This window comes from Condylostylus longicornis, unplaced genomic scaffold (genome assembly GCF_029603195.1).
Source record: "Condylostylus longicornis isolate FDR11 unplaced genomic scaffold, ASM2960319v2 ptg000019l, whole genome shotgun sequence".
Classification (NCBI taxonomy): Eukaryota; Metazoa; Arthropoda; class Insecta; order Diptera; family Dolichopodidae; genus Condylostylus; species Condylostylus longicornis.
In genome coordinates this window covers 1,323,765-1,341,333 of record NW_026577988.1, presented here as the reverse complement: position 1 = coordinate 1,341,333, position 17,569 = coordinate 1,323,765, and the positions used below count along the sequence as shown (strand labels likewise).

The window sequence follows — 17,569 nt, the reverse complement described above, 5'->3', positions numbered from 1 at the left end:
CAAATGTGTGTTTTTGATGAATGGCTATTCTAATTGAATAATTGCGAAGATAATAAAAAGAAAACCACAACAAAAAAAAAACAAAGAATCTGGATTAAATTTTTAAGATCATCTGCATAGATATAAAGTAGAATACAGGGTGCGTCTAACATAAGGTTAAGAGTTATTCCCACTTAAAGGAGCAAAAAATACGATTGAATATAGTTTGAGTTGAATTGAACGGTTGAATGTAGAGTAAGGTTACTCGAAATTAATTCAAGTATACGTAAACCAAAACATAACAAAATTTTTAAATTAATACTCGTATTTGCTTTCAGTTACAGAACCTTTTTTTATTCTAGACCTCTCTGTTATTTGTGAATTCCATCTTATGGAACAAATAAATGACATTCGGAACACGACTTCCTTAACTTAAAATTAAAATTTAACTTAGAGAGTAAAATTAAAAATTAATCAAAAACAAAATTGGTAAATCTCCTCCATTTTCATTTCTTCAAGTTTCAATTATCTTGTCAGCATCATAATAAGCAAAGAATTAGGCGCCAAAGAAAATTTAAAAAACATGAGTTGAAACTTATTAAAATGGCGTTTTCTAAACTATATGGCTGATCTGGAGGTCTTCTCATATATCAATGAAGACGAAGTTTATAATATTCGACACCTGTGTAAAATGTTTGTACAGAAAGACAAAAAAGAAACTACAGGATTTTGTAAACAGGTAAACATGGGCCATCTACAAAATGTACTGGCCCCAAACGTATATGCAGAGTTGCTATCAGCTATGAAAAAAAAGATTGTCCATATAAAGAAAAAGAAGATGGGCTTGGATTTGAGGCGTCAACCGAAAACAATTGCTCAACAGGCACAAGAATGCAATACTCAATGAAAAGGAGATGGTGAGCGCCCTAAGAATACAAAAATAATTAAATAGGAAAATAGATAAATAGTTTTGATGATTGTTTTTTTTTTTGTTAGACATTTTCATATCACAAAGTTCATTGTACCAAGAAATTTTAATGATTTTAAATGCGGTATGTAGCCCATCAAAAATTTGTACATGTTTAATTTAAAAATTTAAAATTGTAAGGATTCTTTATGAAATTGATTTCGACCATTTATAATATTCTTCAGTTCATATTTTCCTAATAAACCCCAAAATGTGACTCTTGATTTGAACCTATCATTATATTTCTGAACCCTGTCTTTTTTTTTAATACAATAATAATTTTTGCGAGAATTTTCAGCTACCGAAATATTAACACATCTTTAGATTTGTATGGAATTACATAAACCATAAGATGAAAATATTTATTTGTTAGTAAATGTTTTGAATTCTTCAGTTACAGATCTATATAAAGATCATCAGTCTAAATATTAAAATAATATAAAGAGAATAAAAAATTTAGTGACTAAGCCAGTGAGGAAATTTAAGAATAAAAGAGCAGAATACAAAATAATAATGAAATCTAATTCAAAGAATATTTTGCATATTCTATTTGTAAATGCTCTTTTAATTACAAATATTCAAAGTAATTACAATAAAATTATCAAAAATTAAAAATTTTTTAAATATGAAAAGAAAATTTTAAAATTAAAAGAATGACAATATTTCTATAATTACAATTTATTCTAGGCTGTCCAATTTATTTAACAATATCATTGGATTCAATATTAAGTGAAGAATCACGTATTGAAATAAATTGGGGACCAAATTGTATTGATAAACCAGAATGGATTGGTATATTTCAAGAAGATCCAGCAATATCAACTAAACCAGCTAAAGATTGTATACGTAATATAACAACGTTATATGGTAAATATGTAACAAAAGTTAATTTAGGAAAATTATATTTTCCTGGTGGTTGGGAACGTGATGATGATCAATTACAATTAGTTAGTTATGCAAAAGGTAAATGTTTACCATTTTATGTTGCTAGTTTTGCCTATAATGATGATTTAATACGTGTTGAATGTTTAAAAATACAACCAAATTGGATGCGTTTATCTGATCAAAATATTGGTAAAGTACCATTAAAAAATCTTTTTATACCGGGTACACATTCATCTGGTGCTTATAATAATTATAATTATAAAAATCATTCAATTTTGGTACAAACATTTGGTTGCTCACAAAATTTGGATATTTGGTCACAATTAGTATTTGGAATAAGATATTTGGATTTAAAAATTGGGTATGATTAAAATTTAAAAGTGAATTGCATGAAGTTGAAGTTAAATGGAATTTTATAATTTTTTTTCTAATAATTTTAAAATTTTTCTTTTTTTAAAGAAAGCTTTCAATAATTGAGAAACTTGTATAGCTGCCTTAATTCAATTATTACTAAAACAATTTTATTTTTTTTTTTCATAAATTATCGCGGTGTTATCACTTTTATGAATTTTATACTTTAGAAATTAAGGAGATAACATTGTTTGTTTACAAATTTTAACCCCATTGTCCTATTTTTTTTTAAATAATAATAAACAACCACCCGCAAAGAACTCAATAAATTTGATTTCTTATGAATTTCGAAACAATAAAATATTTCAACATAAACTAAAAATTAATAGATTGTGAATAACTCTTTAAAATATTACCAAGTTGAACAGAAACCTTATGTGGATAAAGTTGAAAAATTAAACTTTTCACAAAATATCATTTTTATAAATATTCGGGTTTTGAGTTTCATATTAGATCTGCTTCTGGGGGCAATATTCTGCGTTAGCATGCTGATTTTCAATCATGAGCAGGTTCATTCATAACTAACTTGCATCAACATTTCAGCGACTTGCAGTAACACTTCACATACTTGAAATTTTTATTGTTCTTTCAAATCTACAAGAAAATTTAGAATATAAGCAAAAATTTATTTTCATTTTTTGTAAAAATTGTAAATTGTCGTTTAGCACATTCTTCAATTGTAATAATTCTGCCACTGCAATTACACTATTGTGATGCTATTAAATGCGACATTATGTAAGTTTAAGTAAGAGGAGCTCTTTTGTCACTAAAACTTTATTTTACAAATAGCTATATTGCATATTTAATGGCGCATACTATTTATAATAACCTATAAAAATCGAAAAATAGAAATGAAAATTTAAAGGATTTTCTTAAAATCCAAAATTAATAATTTTTTTCATTGAAACATTTTATAGATATCGAGAAGAAACAAATGATTTTTGGATTGTTAATGAAAATATGATGATAACACCACTTCAACCAGTTTTAGATGATGTTAAACATTTTGTTAAAGTTTCAGGTGAAATTGTTATCGTAGATTTTACATCATTTCCAATTGGTAAGAAAAATAATTTTCCGAATTTTCAAAATTTAAAAATTTTTTTTTTTCCAAATATGGGTATTTTAAGGTTTTCATAAGCAACCTGAACGACATTCAATGCTTTTAAAATATTTATTAAGAGAATTAAAAGAAGTTGCATTTCGGCGTTCCGATAGTATTGATGCAATAAATTCATATGATTTAACTATGAATGATATGAGAAAGGAAAACAAAAATATTATAATTACTTATAGATTAGAGAAATTGGCGTCAGGTGAACGCGGTAAGTGTATATATACTTTCATATATAGGATAAAGTACTAACAATTGTGCACGTATTCCCTATATATATATATAAGGTGTATATCAATGTATATAGAATTATAAATTAAATTAATTTATGTTAGATATTTGTTATCAATACGGCATTTATTATTTCATTGGAGTATCTATATCTAAAAATCATATTATCTAATCATTTTTCCTAGAATTTTATTATTGTTCATTAAAAATTTAGGTGATTTATTTCGCGTAAGATAAGAGCACTGTTATAATTGAATATAAATTCAACAATAGGATATTTTTGAAGTACAATAACAAATAATTTTTAACATAGTGTACAAGTTTCGGTGCAATTATTAGAATTTAAGATATTAATTGGCCAGAACAAATATTTCTTACTATTATATTAAATTATCTAGAGTTGCTATATAAACTACATCTCTATGTAAAGAGAAAGCACGACCAGTGCTTGAATTTAACGATTCTGTACTTGCCCGAATGAAATTTTCATATCATATGGAAATATTTGAATCTCGCTTCTTGCTGGAAAAACATTAAATTTTACGTACTTTAACGACATTTATATTCCTTCCATTCGTTTACACATCGTATTTTGACAGTGTTTCATTGATTGACCTGCAGTGTACCTCAATATAATTTTCTAAACGAGAATAAACTATCGTCAGTTATTCATTGTTATAGATTCTGTTTGGCTTCAAATTAATATTCGGAACGTTACCAAATAATTATTATACCACATGTGAAAATGTCCGAACTGTTATCTAAAATAGTACATAATATAGATATTTAGTGTAGATATTTATACAAAATTATACATATATCAAACTTTATAAACTAAAAAGTAAACAATAATATTAAATTCACAATTTAATAATAATAGAATTTAAACTACAGCCACATGTAGCTGATTATAATAATATTTTGATTATGTATAAAACTTATATAATATATGTACACATAAAAGTAAAGTGGATGCTTATTCAATTTGAAGTATTTATAAGCGTTGTCCTAAAATTAGATTTCCAAAAAAGAAACAGAGACGCCGGTAAACAACAATAAATAATCATATACAAAAACATACATACAAATTAAGAATATCAAAATAAATTATTCAAAATAGTTTAATTTAAAAATGCGAGAGAGCATTAAAATTCCATTTTTAGTTTTTTAAACGCAATTCAATTGTCCCAAAATACTTTTGTACTCAAGAAAAAAAATTTGTTTTTAGATCATCACGTGGAATTTTAATCCTAATATAAGAAATTAAAGAAATTATTATAAAAAAAATAAATTAATAATCACAATGTGAACGCATTGTTAAAAATTTTAATAAATAGGAAAGGATCTGTAAAATTCTATTCTCAGGAGTAGGAAATTTTCAGAATTTTTACTTTTTATTCTTCAAGAAATAAGCATAACTTTAGTGCTAATAGTACAGTAGTAGTAGTAGTAGTAGTGGTACGAGAGGGGACGTTGCCTTACGCAAACGCCCAGCAAAAGACTACCAAGGCACATAGGCAAAACTCTGCAACACATTACGCTCCTTAAAACCAATCCGACATCTTCCATAAAACAAAGCAGGTGCCCGACGGTTGCCTTTATAAATATTATAGTACAACTTGATCAACCATGGTTCTATATCAGATTGATGCATTATTAAGTACTCAAAATATTTAAGAGACCAATGGAAAATAATTGCCTCCTAATTGCGACTAATTTTTCAAAAATAGAAATAATACCGATATGATAATAATAATCTTATGTGTCCAATCCAAATTAATTTTTTTAATTTTTTAATTAAAATTAAATTTTTCAAAATTTTTTTTTTTGTGGTCTTAGCCAAAACACGTGTCGATACGGTTATAGATATTAGACGTACAAGTTACGTAAATCGATTATGCTACCAAAACCGGTGTGATGATTGAACGTCATTCATATATTTTTTTATAAATTTAAACGATATTTGCCCAGAGGATATCTTTTTAATAAAAAAAATAATTGTGGGTGGGTGTGTAACATTAATACTATAAAAGATAACAAATTCTGTTATCAATACATTTAAGGTAACATCCTCACCCGCGTTTACTAACTAGTTTACTCCAGACTATATGAAATTAATGTTATCAGTTCAAATTGCGCATTAATGCTTATATTTGTATTTTAATACAATTATGTGTTTAGATGTGATCATAAACATATACATACATACATTCGCATAATATAATATGATAAAAAACATTTATATTGCTTTTTAAGTGCACTTAAATTAATCAAGAAAAAAAAAATTTATTTTCAAATTAGATTTAAAGTTTATTTTAGATTTTATAACACAATTTATTGTATCGGACAGGTATATTATAAATTTAAAGTATCATAAGCTCAATTTTATGGCTCAAGCTTTAAAATTTTAATAAAAGAATTCGATATGGTCAGCACATAACCGGCCGCAATGTGTATTGTCTAGTTTAGTGATTACAATTTTAAAGATACTGGTAAGCTTTTAGTTAACATTCATCGAAAAATGTCAATTTGGTTTTTAGTAGGATTTCGCTTTGTGCTACCCGAATTAATTGAAAGGTTTACCAGTTAGTTTCGTTAATAACCAGAACTCAAATATAAAATTGCAAAAAAAATCCATCAATTATAGTTATAAAGATATGGCAGATATGGTAAAGAAGACAAAAATCGGCCCCTAGTTCGGTTTCCGAGCCTTGATCTTTCCAAAAAAATTTATAGGTTTATTGTTTTAATACCCCGAATTTAAATATTAAATTTTAAGAAAATTGATTGATTATTTCTCTTTATATGCACAAAAATGTTAAGTCGGCCCCGAAAAAAACCAATTCCCGAATCCTGATTTATCACGAAATAAACTTACATATAAAAATTTGCTACCAAACACTCGACATCCGAAATTCGGTTCCATAACATAACCTTCCTTATTGTATGCAATGCGGTCGGTAAAAAAGTTGTCAGATTTTACGAAAATATTAAAAAAAAAAATTTTATTATTTTATATATGTTGCGCAAAGTTATATAAGTTCTAATTGTATGATATAAAATAAAATTTAAGGCTCTGACAAAGCGCCTACAAGTGAAACGTTATGCAATGTACTTGATTTTCAATCATTGCTAATACGATTTTCGTAAACAAGTACAAATGCTATTAAACATTTTTGAAAAAGGTAATTGCAATTACGGTTGGGACTACGAAAGCTGCTGTTTCTGAAACTCTGGACAATTGGACGGAATCCTTAAAGTTCCACCCTGAAAATATAAATATCTTTTATAACATTCCTTATTAAAGGCATTTCTCAAATCACTTCCATTTCATATAACATTCTTGATTAATTCATCAATTAACAAATTAAAACATCTTTTAATAGGCCCGCGTCGGATATTTACTATTATTCTCTTCAGTAATTGCCTCTCATTATAATAAGTTCGGTATTTAAATACTTCCTTAATTATTATAAAATATGAAATTAAAAGAAACTTGATAGCTATTGTGTAAGTGTAATAAAAAATCTTGCTAACAGACTTTTCATTTTTTATACAAAAAATTGCATACTTTTAGGATAGACAACAAAGTTGCATAATTTCGCTGGATTTGCCCTCGTATTTCTCATTATAACAAAATGATATGTTTGGCCATTAATTATTTATTATCGAAATCCTTATTGATAACATGAACTGTTTTAGATAGAATGAATAGAACAAAACATGTATGTATGTATAGATATAATGAAATCACTTTAAGAAATAGCAAATTAAAAACATATGAAGACAAAAGAAAAAAAAATTAAAATTTTTTTTTGATTAGATTTCATAAGTTAGTTGAAGTGATTTATATTGTGTAAGATATTTAGGCATTGTAACTCTTAAGAATGTACTGAAGAACTAATACATTATTGTTTTTTTACAAAATTTCTATACTAGCAATTTGAGAATTGAAAATGTCAGTTGTTTAGATAAGATTACCTTAACAAATTAAATTATAAAATATGGACTGAGGTTCTCAAAACTAAATTTTTAATGTTATTCTAATTAAAAAAAATATTATGTAAATTATGTAATACCAAATAATAGAAAATTTTTATGTAACACTGATTTGCTTACCTCTATTAAATTTTAGAAGTATGTAACACCGAAAAAAGGAGATTGGAAATGCCCGTTAAGTATAAAATATGTTCTTGGTCAGAATCGAATTCTAAGCGAATTCAGCTATTTGTGCATGTCTGTTTCTTGCTGAAACGCTCTAAATCGCACAAATACTCAAATGCGCATAGATTTGCAATGCGTTTGTTTTTGTTTTCATTTTCAATATTAGTTGGTAATTCATTGAATAATTTCGCACCGTTGAATACCGGACTCCGTTCTCTCCCTTCTATATAACGGTATTCTGAAGTCCCCGGCATTATATAGAAAATAATAAAATCCAACGTAATTTTTTTATAGATGACTTTAACATATCATCTATCCTTTTTTCCAATCATTTTCAATTCAGCGATATCTCTGTTTAACAACTCTTTCTTCACATTACTAGAAAAAATTTCTTCCGAAAATTCAATTAACTGAAAAATTCTCTAAAATATAGTCGTGTGACATCTTGTCGTCAATTTTATTGATTTCTGAAATTATAAAATTTATTTTTTTATCATTTATTAAGTATCAATTGTTTGAATCATTTAATAACAGAAAAATTCATGTAGATATTCTAAATATACATATATTGTATTATTTTGTTACAATTTTTTATTAATAGAAAATAGTTTTAGTTATATCATAGTTATATGAATTGTTTACGAAAAAATATTATTTAAATGTAAGTGTTTGAGTGACATTAATTAATTCTTGAATTACAACACAAATACTTGAAATAACAATTGCCGATATTTATAATACGATAATTAACTAATTATTTTAGATAACTTGGATATTAACTATACAAATAAACACCCATTAAAATTTACAACCCTTATCGAATTCACAGTTATTATAGCAATATTATTAATAGTACAGCAACCTTTGATTTACAGTTGATTATCTATTACAAGGGCAATAATTACAACAATTCTTTACTTTTTTTCAAATGTATTGTTTTTAAGCCTGAATTTCTTAGAATATAAAATGTCGTGAAATTAATTCAAAAGCTTGGATTTTTTTTGAAATTGCAAAATTGAAAAAATGCAATTTGGCTTTCAAGAATTTCTGCAAAATAAAATTATTGTTAAATGATAATATAAAAAGTAATTAATTAAATAGAATTGCGATTATTAAATGGGTTTTCCAAATTTTATATTAAATTCAATTAATCCACCATTGTAATATTGGAGAAAAATAACACCTACGTCAATTTAAAAATATATTTTATGAAATTAATGAAATTCTTTTGTTATTTATATTTTCTTGTAAATATGTATAATAAAATTGCTCATTTAAAATTAATTGTAATTGCAATGTAATTCAATTTAAGAATAAGTTAATCAAGAATGAATTAAAGAAGAACTAATCAAATCCGATGTTTTAGATATAAGTTCTATTTCAAAAAATTTTAAGATTATTTGATAATAATCTCAATACTTTCTATAGTTCTTTATATGAATAAGCATTAAAATTATAAATTATACTATATAAGAGCTCACCTTCCAATTCGCAATCCAATATATTACATTTATGAATGCATACATGAATTATTTCAATTAAAATTTAGCATAAATATTTTATGTATATGCATGTATGTGAACAAATTATTGTTATCTTACTTTCCCCATTATATACAACAATTATGTGTGTTTTTTTTTTTGCTTTTGTAAACTATTTAATTTTTAAAGTAAATAATTTTAAAAACAACAACATTTCTAAAACTTCAATATTTCAAAGATTTCCTAAATGACAGATAGACATGAAATATTTCCATTCAATTTAAATTTTTTTTTTCTATTATTCAATTTAAATTATTATTTGTTATACATTTATTTCTTTTTTTAAAACAAACATACAATCATTGATATTGAAAATATAAGCTATTTACAATATTCTTAATAGGTTTTCGTTTTTTTTTGTTATTTTAATAGCTCTTACTTGTAGTTAAATTGCATTTATAGAAGGCTACAATTATTATAAAATGAAAGTATAATATAAAAGAAAACAATTGAAGTATTATTTATTTTATTTATAAAAAAAAATGATTATTTTGTTTTCCATTAAAAAGTATAAAGATAAATAGAGGCTAGAAACTAGAAACTATGTATTTATTCAGAGTAAAATTGCAAAATTATTATAAATTTTTTTTAAATGAAATAGAAAATGTGCAATCAATATTTAAATATAATACAAAAATTTTGCATGTTTCATATAATTTATGGCTCCTCTTCTATAATATAAAGAACCCTTTTATACGCGTTTTCTGAATAAAATTATATTTTATTTATAAAAAAAAAGACATATCAAAAACTAAACGCAATCTACAAAATATCATAAGAAAAAGGGGTTAAAATGCGTGCTTTTAAAGAATTAAACATATTTTCTTATTCTTTAAAATTATAAATGAAGGAAAAGGACATTTTCTTTTTCTTAAATTACATAATAGAAAACTACTATACAATTTTAAATATATTGAATATTTCATGTCCTGATTATAGTTCATAGACGCTATATGTTAGTTTACGCAACCTTAAATTATTTCAGCGATATATTCATTATACAAAGAAGTCACTTCCATATGTCACATGCGTTTATTACATACTATTATAAAATTTTATATATATATACATATATATTCATAAATGTATACAAAATATAATATTTTTAAAATTATACGTGCGTAAGGATAATCTATATAAATATATAAAAAATTGAGATTTTTCATTATAGATTACAAGAAAATTATAATACGTTACATAAGGTATATTTTACCTAGTACAAATGTGCATACATATGGAGCTAATAAATAATTTATATTAAAGATAATATACATAATATAATATACATAAGTATAATAAAAGGGTACAATATTCAAACAATTAAAAGAAAGTCATTGTTTTGTAGACATTTAAGTATGTATGTATATATATACTAATTCTTATGCATGGAGAAATATATTATATAATATTAAAGATTCTATATGTATGTATATTCAGTATAAATTATAATTAATTATTTTGTAATATAGTAATTTTAACAAAAGAACAATTATTTTAATATAAAACCAATTTTACCTTGCATGCAACAATATTATATATGTATGTATATATATGTACAATGAATATTTTGTGGTATAATTATAAATGCGGAAATTGCATAATAATAAATTTGAAATTTTAATAAACTATATAAAATATTATATAAATATACATAAATTATATATTATATTATATGTTATATGTTAAATAAATTTAACATTCTTTAATTAAATATTATAATTATCCGAAAGATTTTGAAAGGGATATCGCATTAACATGCAAGATTCCATCATTGATAAAATTTTATTAAGATGATTTTTTGTATAATTTGAATTTGAAATGTATATATATATAATGTTACGGAATTGTTTTCAATATGTTTATGCATAAATAAGTCCTTGCCTGTACCTAAAATTTTGAATATTATAATTTCAGTAAATTAAAACGTACATATGTACATTATTCAATAACAACAACTTACATACATATACGAGTATTTTCCATAAAATTTCTTTCAATTCCAAATATCTGTAATATCAATGTAAATTTAAATTATTTAATATTTTGAATAACTTAATCATATTATTATTTATTACAAAATATTTAAAATAACAATAAAATTCTTAAAGTATTTTATACAACTACGTTTCATTTTACAAATATTTTAATACGTAAGTAAACGTCATTCACAATATTATTTACATTGTGCCCTCTGTTGACGAAAATGTATGCATATTTAGAAATGGATTTGCTTTTTTTTAAATTTCTATATTTTACATATTATTATAATAAAATTTATTTTATAAAATATGACAACTTAAATAAATATAATAAATTTTCAATAAATCATATTTTAATTAAAGAATTCAATATCACATAATATGTATAAGTCAATAAAGGTCGTTTAAAATCGTTAAATGCAATGATTCGTGAAGGTAAATTGATTTATTTTATAGATTTATATTAATGTAAAATAATACATTTAATTTAATAATAAGAATATATATAAAAAACTCATATAAATAGTATGTATTAAGTAAATGAACATTATGAATGACAATGTTTGTAACATTTTAGAGATGTCATTAAAATAAACAATTTTTTTTGAATTGTGAAAATCAAATTCGACAACCAAGCGGTAAATCGAAATCGGTTTTGTAATTAAACATAAATGATTACAATTTGGGGTTGAATAAACTTATTGTGAATAATTCAACATTTGATATGAACTTTAAAATTTAAATTGTCCATGCAAATTATCTATAGTCTTTCATTAAAACTAAAATTGTACAGAAAATTAAAGTTGCACTAATTTATTTTAAAACAAAATTTTTAATATGTACATACAAAATTTGAAAAATTAATTTTGATGTCAAAATTTCCACAATGAAATAAGAAATAAAATTAAACAAAAACTAAATTTTAAATTATGTAAAATTAATTTCATTTTAGAATGCGATTTAATATGGCCTTCGTGGAAAAAATTCTCAATCAGAAATCAAAATTTAACAAAAGCATTAGATTTTATGAGAGTCTTGTTTACACAAAAAGATGAGTTGGAATTGACAAAAAATAAAGGTTGGATATTTGAAGCGATTACTACAATTGAAGAAACTTTGGTAAATTTTTATATTATTGTAATTTCTAATAGATTATGAAAAAAAAATTAAAAACATAAAATGATAATTAATCATTATTTTAATATGAATAACAAATTTTATGTATACGTGATAAAATTTCAATAATTATTGCTAATCGTTTTTTGTTATTTATTTCTCTCTCTCTCTTTTTATCTAACTCTTTCTTTTTCTTTATATTTTTATATTATAGAATTCACAAAAAACTATCAAATCAGCTCGTAATCGTGCAAGTGAACTAAATTCAAACATATTAAATTTCATTGGTGGACCTTGGAGTTTAACAGCAAATGTGGTTACTCTTGATTTCTTTTCTAGCACAAATCTAATTGATATCGCAATTTATGCAAATTCACATAAAGCTTTCACATATGCGAATAATAATTTAACAAAATTTGATATAAAAAATAATAATTATTATTGATTAAAATTATTGAAGAAAAAAAAAGAGAAACAAAATATTAATAAAATTCAAAAGAAAAAAAGGTATTAAAAATAATTTTATATATTATTTTTTACATAATGTATACAGGCGTATGTACATACAATTGAAGTGTATATAAATTTAATCTATTCAAAAAGTGTGACACATTTATGTTGCACACCAACTTATTTGCTTTGCTTCAAAGATAAACTTAACAAAATTCAAAAGCCATAAAATTGTATACAAATTTTTTACAATGTTGACATTATTTTTTTTTTGTTCTTCAAGAGTCAAAATAATTCATAAATACTATATTTATGGTTTTATTTTGATAGTTAAATGTTGAAAAATATTAATTTATTAAAAATTATTCAAAATCAAAGTCAATTATGCCAGTTTATAAGACAGTTGAAAACAAATTTTATGTTTCTGTTTTATTGCTTATATCTTTTTTTTTGTTTACATCAAGGACGCGAACCCAAATGAACGTGATGTCATAACATAATGCAAGTACATAGAGCACACCACTACTAGAGGGACTATCTATGCTATGTAATAAACGCGAAATAACAAAATTATTTTAAGAAAAAAAAATTTAAGCTAAATCAAAGTTAATTAACAGTTAAATAAAAAATATCTATTATAGCGAATTAATAATTTTCGCTGAGCCTATACAAGTTTCATTTAAAATTGCATAATTTATTAAAAAAAAAAAATAAAAAAATCTTGGACTATATTTGATTTAAAAATAAAGGTGAAAGTAATTGAATATTTCAGAGTTCTCACTTAAATTTTTCAATTTTAATTCACTGGTTGCGTTGAATCTACTCAAATAATTCTGCATACAAACAGAAATGTCAAAATTTAAAATAAACGAATGTAAGTACATTAAAAAATTTAGTTTAGTTCATTTCCGTTGAAACAGTCTCCTGAACTCTTGTGAATTTAAGGAAACAGTAAGAAAATTTCATACCTTAGTAAGAAAAATGCAAGAAAATAGCTTTAATTCTAACATTAATATTAGATTTTATTTATTTTATTAGTTATTTCGTATATTTTAATTAATTGAAAAATTAAAGACTCTTATTATACAATTATTTAATTAATAACAAATCTACTACCTTTCGATATTAATGCCACACTTTTTCAATTCACATGACAAATTTGAAAAATATTATTAAGTAATTATTAAGACAATAAAATAATTAAAACATCTCTAATATCACTGTAATTTAAGTGTAAATAATTGAAAAAGAAAGTGAAAAATGTTCTTCATTAAAGATTTTTGATAATCTGTAATTTTATCTGTAAAAAAATAATTTAATACAAAATTAATAGAAATTAGAAGAAGGTAAGTGAGTTTCTTACTAATCTTTTAAAGTATTAAAATTCTAATGTTAAAGGTTACTGAAATTCTAAATTTCTTTTTAAAATTTGTTTGTTCATGTCAAATTAACTAATTAAAGAAAACCATATTTTGTGCCTTTTAACATAAAACCTTCAGATTTGTAAAAATTAATGTGCAAAATGAATATGCATGAGACCAATTTTAAAAATGCAATATTATGTGTATCGTGCTCTGCAAGGAAGTTCTGTGGTTCCATATTCAAATTATTTTCTAAGAAATGAAAGAAAATTTTTGTTAATTGTAAACAATTGGCCTGAATTGCAGTGGGCCTTCGGGGCACGTCACAGAGGATTCTGTCACACAATCAAGCAGGATTCTACCAATTTGGTATAATCGAGGCAAACTTAGTGGGATCGTAATAAACAAGATTTTGAAATGGCTATCGGGCAATGTGATATCATTCAGGTGTATCAGCATTTTCAAACAGACAGTCAGGCAGCAATAAAGGCGTTAAAAACTGAGACGTAGGTTGCAGTTCTAAAAACGCCAAAAAATGTTTATTTTTTTTACCATAATATAAATTTTAAAACTTTTCATAAAAATTATTAAAAAATTTTTTGTTACCCTTTTATTTTATTATAAAATCTAAATAGAACTGCAAAAAACATTTCATATTCATATACGAGTATACGTCAGTTTGTAACATCACGCACGATACGCAATATATCATAAATTATAAACGTATTTCATATTTAGTGCTATTTACACTTTAATATTACTATAATACTATATTCGTGAACTCATGTGACAATTAATGTCCCGGAAGCTACTTTACTAGTATGTACTATTCATAAACCTCTCATAAACCAAGGAAATAAATATTATGTAATTAATTATTTTATGTATATATGATTATGCACAAATAATAATGTTTAATGAACATCAAAATTAAATGAATTTAAAACTCACTTAATATCATTTTAAATGACGGAATGTAAAAATCTTAATTTTTATTAGTACATTATAACAATAACAATAAAGTACGGAACATAATTTTCAATAAAGTGTATATATAAATCCGCTTTAGTACAAAACTAAACCACCTTCAGAGCTTTTCTCATAATCATGTTTTCTTGTTTTTCATTTTTTTTTTATTAAATAAATATAAAACAAGACAATAAATAAATTATTTAAAAATAAAAAAAATATAAGAATAATAACAAGAATAATAGTAACGAAGACAATAAAAATAACATCTAAAGAATGTTAGTAATTGAAGTTCCGTTATCGTTACCTCATTCTTTTCTAAATGCATTTTTAATAACCATATACCAACCATTTAATATGCCTGCCATGCCATACCATACCAATCAATTTAAATCTATTCTAGTATATGCCATAAGACACGACTAAACTTTACAAAAAAAAAGTAATAATAATAAAATCAGAATTAAAATCAGAGACAAGTCAAGTTTTCATTCATTCCTTTCACACATTTGCTCACGATTAAATTATACGAAAAAGAAAAAAAAATCTGTGTGTAGAGCTGGAGAGTAAAAATAAAATGTTAAAAGAGTGCAGTACTGCAGTACTGGTTCTTATTTTATACTTTAATCAGCTTGCATTTTAGCTTTTATTCAATATTTTCATGTGCACAATATTACGTACATTGTACATTGTACATATTCATATGAGTGGGTAGCTTGAACTGAAATATTATACATTGCATACCAAACCCAAAATATTTCTACATCAATGTGTGTTGTAATTTAAGTAAATTATTTGTATATATGTATGTAAAATGCATTTGATAAAAATAAGAGTAAAAAAAATATTTTATTCTATAAAAAGAAAAGGAGAGAGAGAAAAAAAAAGTACAGATCACAATGAAGATAAAGTTAAGCTTGTAGGATAAAGCTAGTTAATTTATAAATAAATTATGTACGTACATACATATGTACAAACACGTACTTTCATATAGGCTAATTTTAGATTTTTAGAAAAAAATACCGTATACTCGTAGTCTATATTATAATATTCTTAACAATATTCACATGATTTCATATTAGAAACTCATATACAATTATGTATGTGATTATAATTGGTATACTCCATTATAAATTTTATTTTTCATTTAAGGCAAACTATTTCAAAAGTAAGAAATCCTTCCAAAGAAAGATAAGTGTATTTTCGGCCAAGACTTTTAAGATACCTCGAATGTGGAAAACTTTTGCAACAGCAGCCAAGAAGGATCTGCTTCTTATCGAAAATTCCACTCACCTTAATTAGTTCGGCTGGCGAAAATACGAAATAGAAGTACAAATTCTGTTTTGTGTGTCAGATGTGATTATCTTCGAAACTAATAATATTAATGTACTTAACATTATTTAACAATCTCGCCTTAAGGAATTATGACTGTTTAAGTTTTCGTTAAAAGCCAACTATAATAAACTTAAGGTTGAATGTCATGAAGGCTAAGAGGTTTAAGTTGTATACGAACTACATCGGTCAGATTAAATATAAGCTACCCTTGAGCCATTATATTTAGGCCTATATTTAAATGAAATAATCTTCAGTGAAACTATAATGTATATATATTTCCATGTTCTTATATACAAACAAGATTTTTTAAATCTGCCCGATTCTTCCTTCCAAAAGCAGGTACAGGACAGCTCTTGTAGGTAAAAAAGACTAATCACAACTCTTCGTATATCAGATTCTAGTAAATTCTAATTCATGTTCTCATCAACGTGTACGTTCTATATGTCTATATGTATATGTGCATTATGGATTTCTAGAGGCAACAACAACAATACAATGAAGATATTTCCATACTGATATTTGATATTTTACATAAATTGTTGTTATAATTTTTTGATACTCTTATTTTTTTCAGCCTTATATTATACTAGTTATTACCTGCGAACCTAAAATCAAATGTGTAAGCAAGTAAACAACAATAAAAATGTAAGTGTACCTATATAAAGAATTTAAAATCCCCATAGAAACTAAATCAAAAACCAAACCCATGCCGCATTCAAATAAAATATTTACAGTAATGTTAAAAATAAATAATGAAAAGTGAATATGTATAAATATGTGATAAGTGTGTATACAAAGGTAACTTTTAAGTTGCTCTATAAACTCGTATAGAATTTTGATTTCTCTATAATACATATATCAGCTAGAGCAAGCTATTTATATGTGCGGTTACTCTAATTATTATTTTCATGCATTTAAAAATTTTTTAAACTTTATAAATCAACAGCGCCGATTGAAAAGGAATGTATAAGCATGTGTGGATGTAGAAGTAAGAATATAAAAATATTATTATAAAATTAAAAGTTCAGGTAAGCAACCGGATAATTATCATAATGGGATAATGTTAT

At 24.2% G+C, this 17,569-nt stretch overlaps 1 protein-coding gene across 1 annotated transcript; it reads left to right on the top strand.

The window, feature by feature from the left end:
- Positions 1-1,357: 1,357 nt before the first annotated feature.
- On the top strand, positions 1,358-12,975 carry LOC129606608 (uncharacterized). Its single transcript, XM_055517003.1, has 6 exons — positions 1,358-1,529; positions 1,634-2,192; positions 3,160-3,302; positions 3,373-3,567; positions 12,224-12,390; positions 12,602-12,975. The coding sequence occupies exons 1-6, from the start codon at positions 1,460-1,462 to the stop codon at positions 12,830-12,832; spliced, it is 1,365 nt and encodes a 454-aa protein (XP_055372978.1). The 5' UTR covers positions 1,358-1,459; the 3' UTR covers positions 12,833-12,975.
- The last annotated feature ends 4,594 nt before the right edge of the window (positions 12,976-17,569 follow it).

What these genes read in the sequence shown, in the direction of transcription:
- LOC129606608 (XM_055517003.1), top strand. Translation starts at nt 1,460, where the DNA reads ATGAAATCTAATTCAAAGAATATTTTGCATATTCTATTTGTAAATGCT. An exon ending in TATTTGGATTTAAAAATTGG is followed by an intron (nt 2,193 to 3,159) that starts GTATGATTAAAA and finishes AACATTTTATAG; the next exon opens with ATATCGAGAAGAAACAAATG. An exon ending in ATTGGCGTCAGGTGAACGCG is followed by an intron (nt 3,568 to 12,223) that starts GTAAGTGTATAT and finishes ATTTCATTTTAG; the next exon opens with AATGCGATTTAATATGGCCT.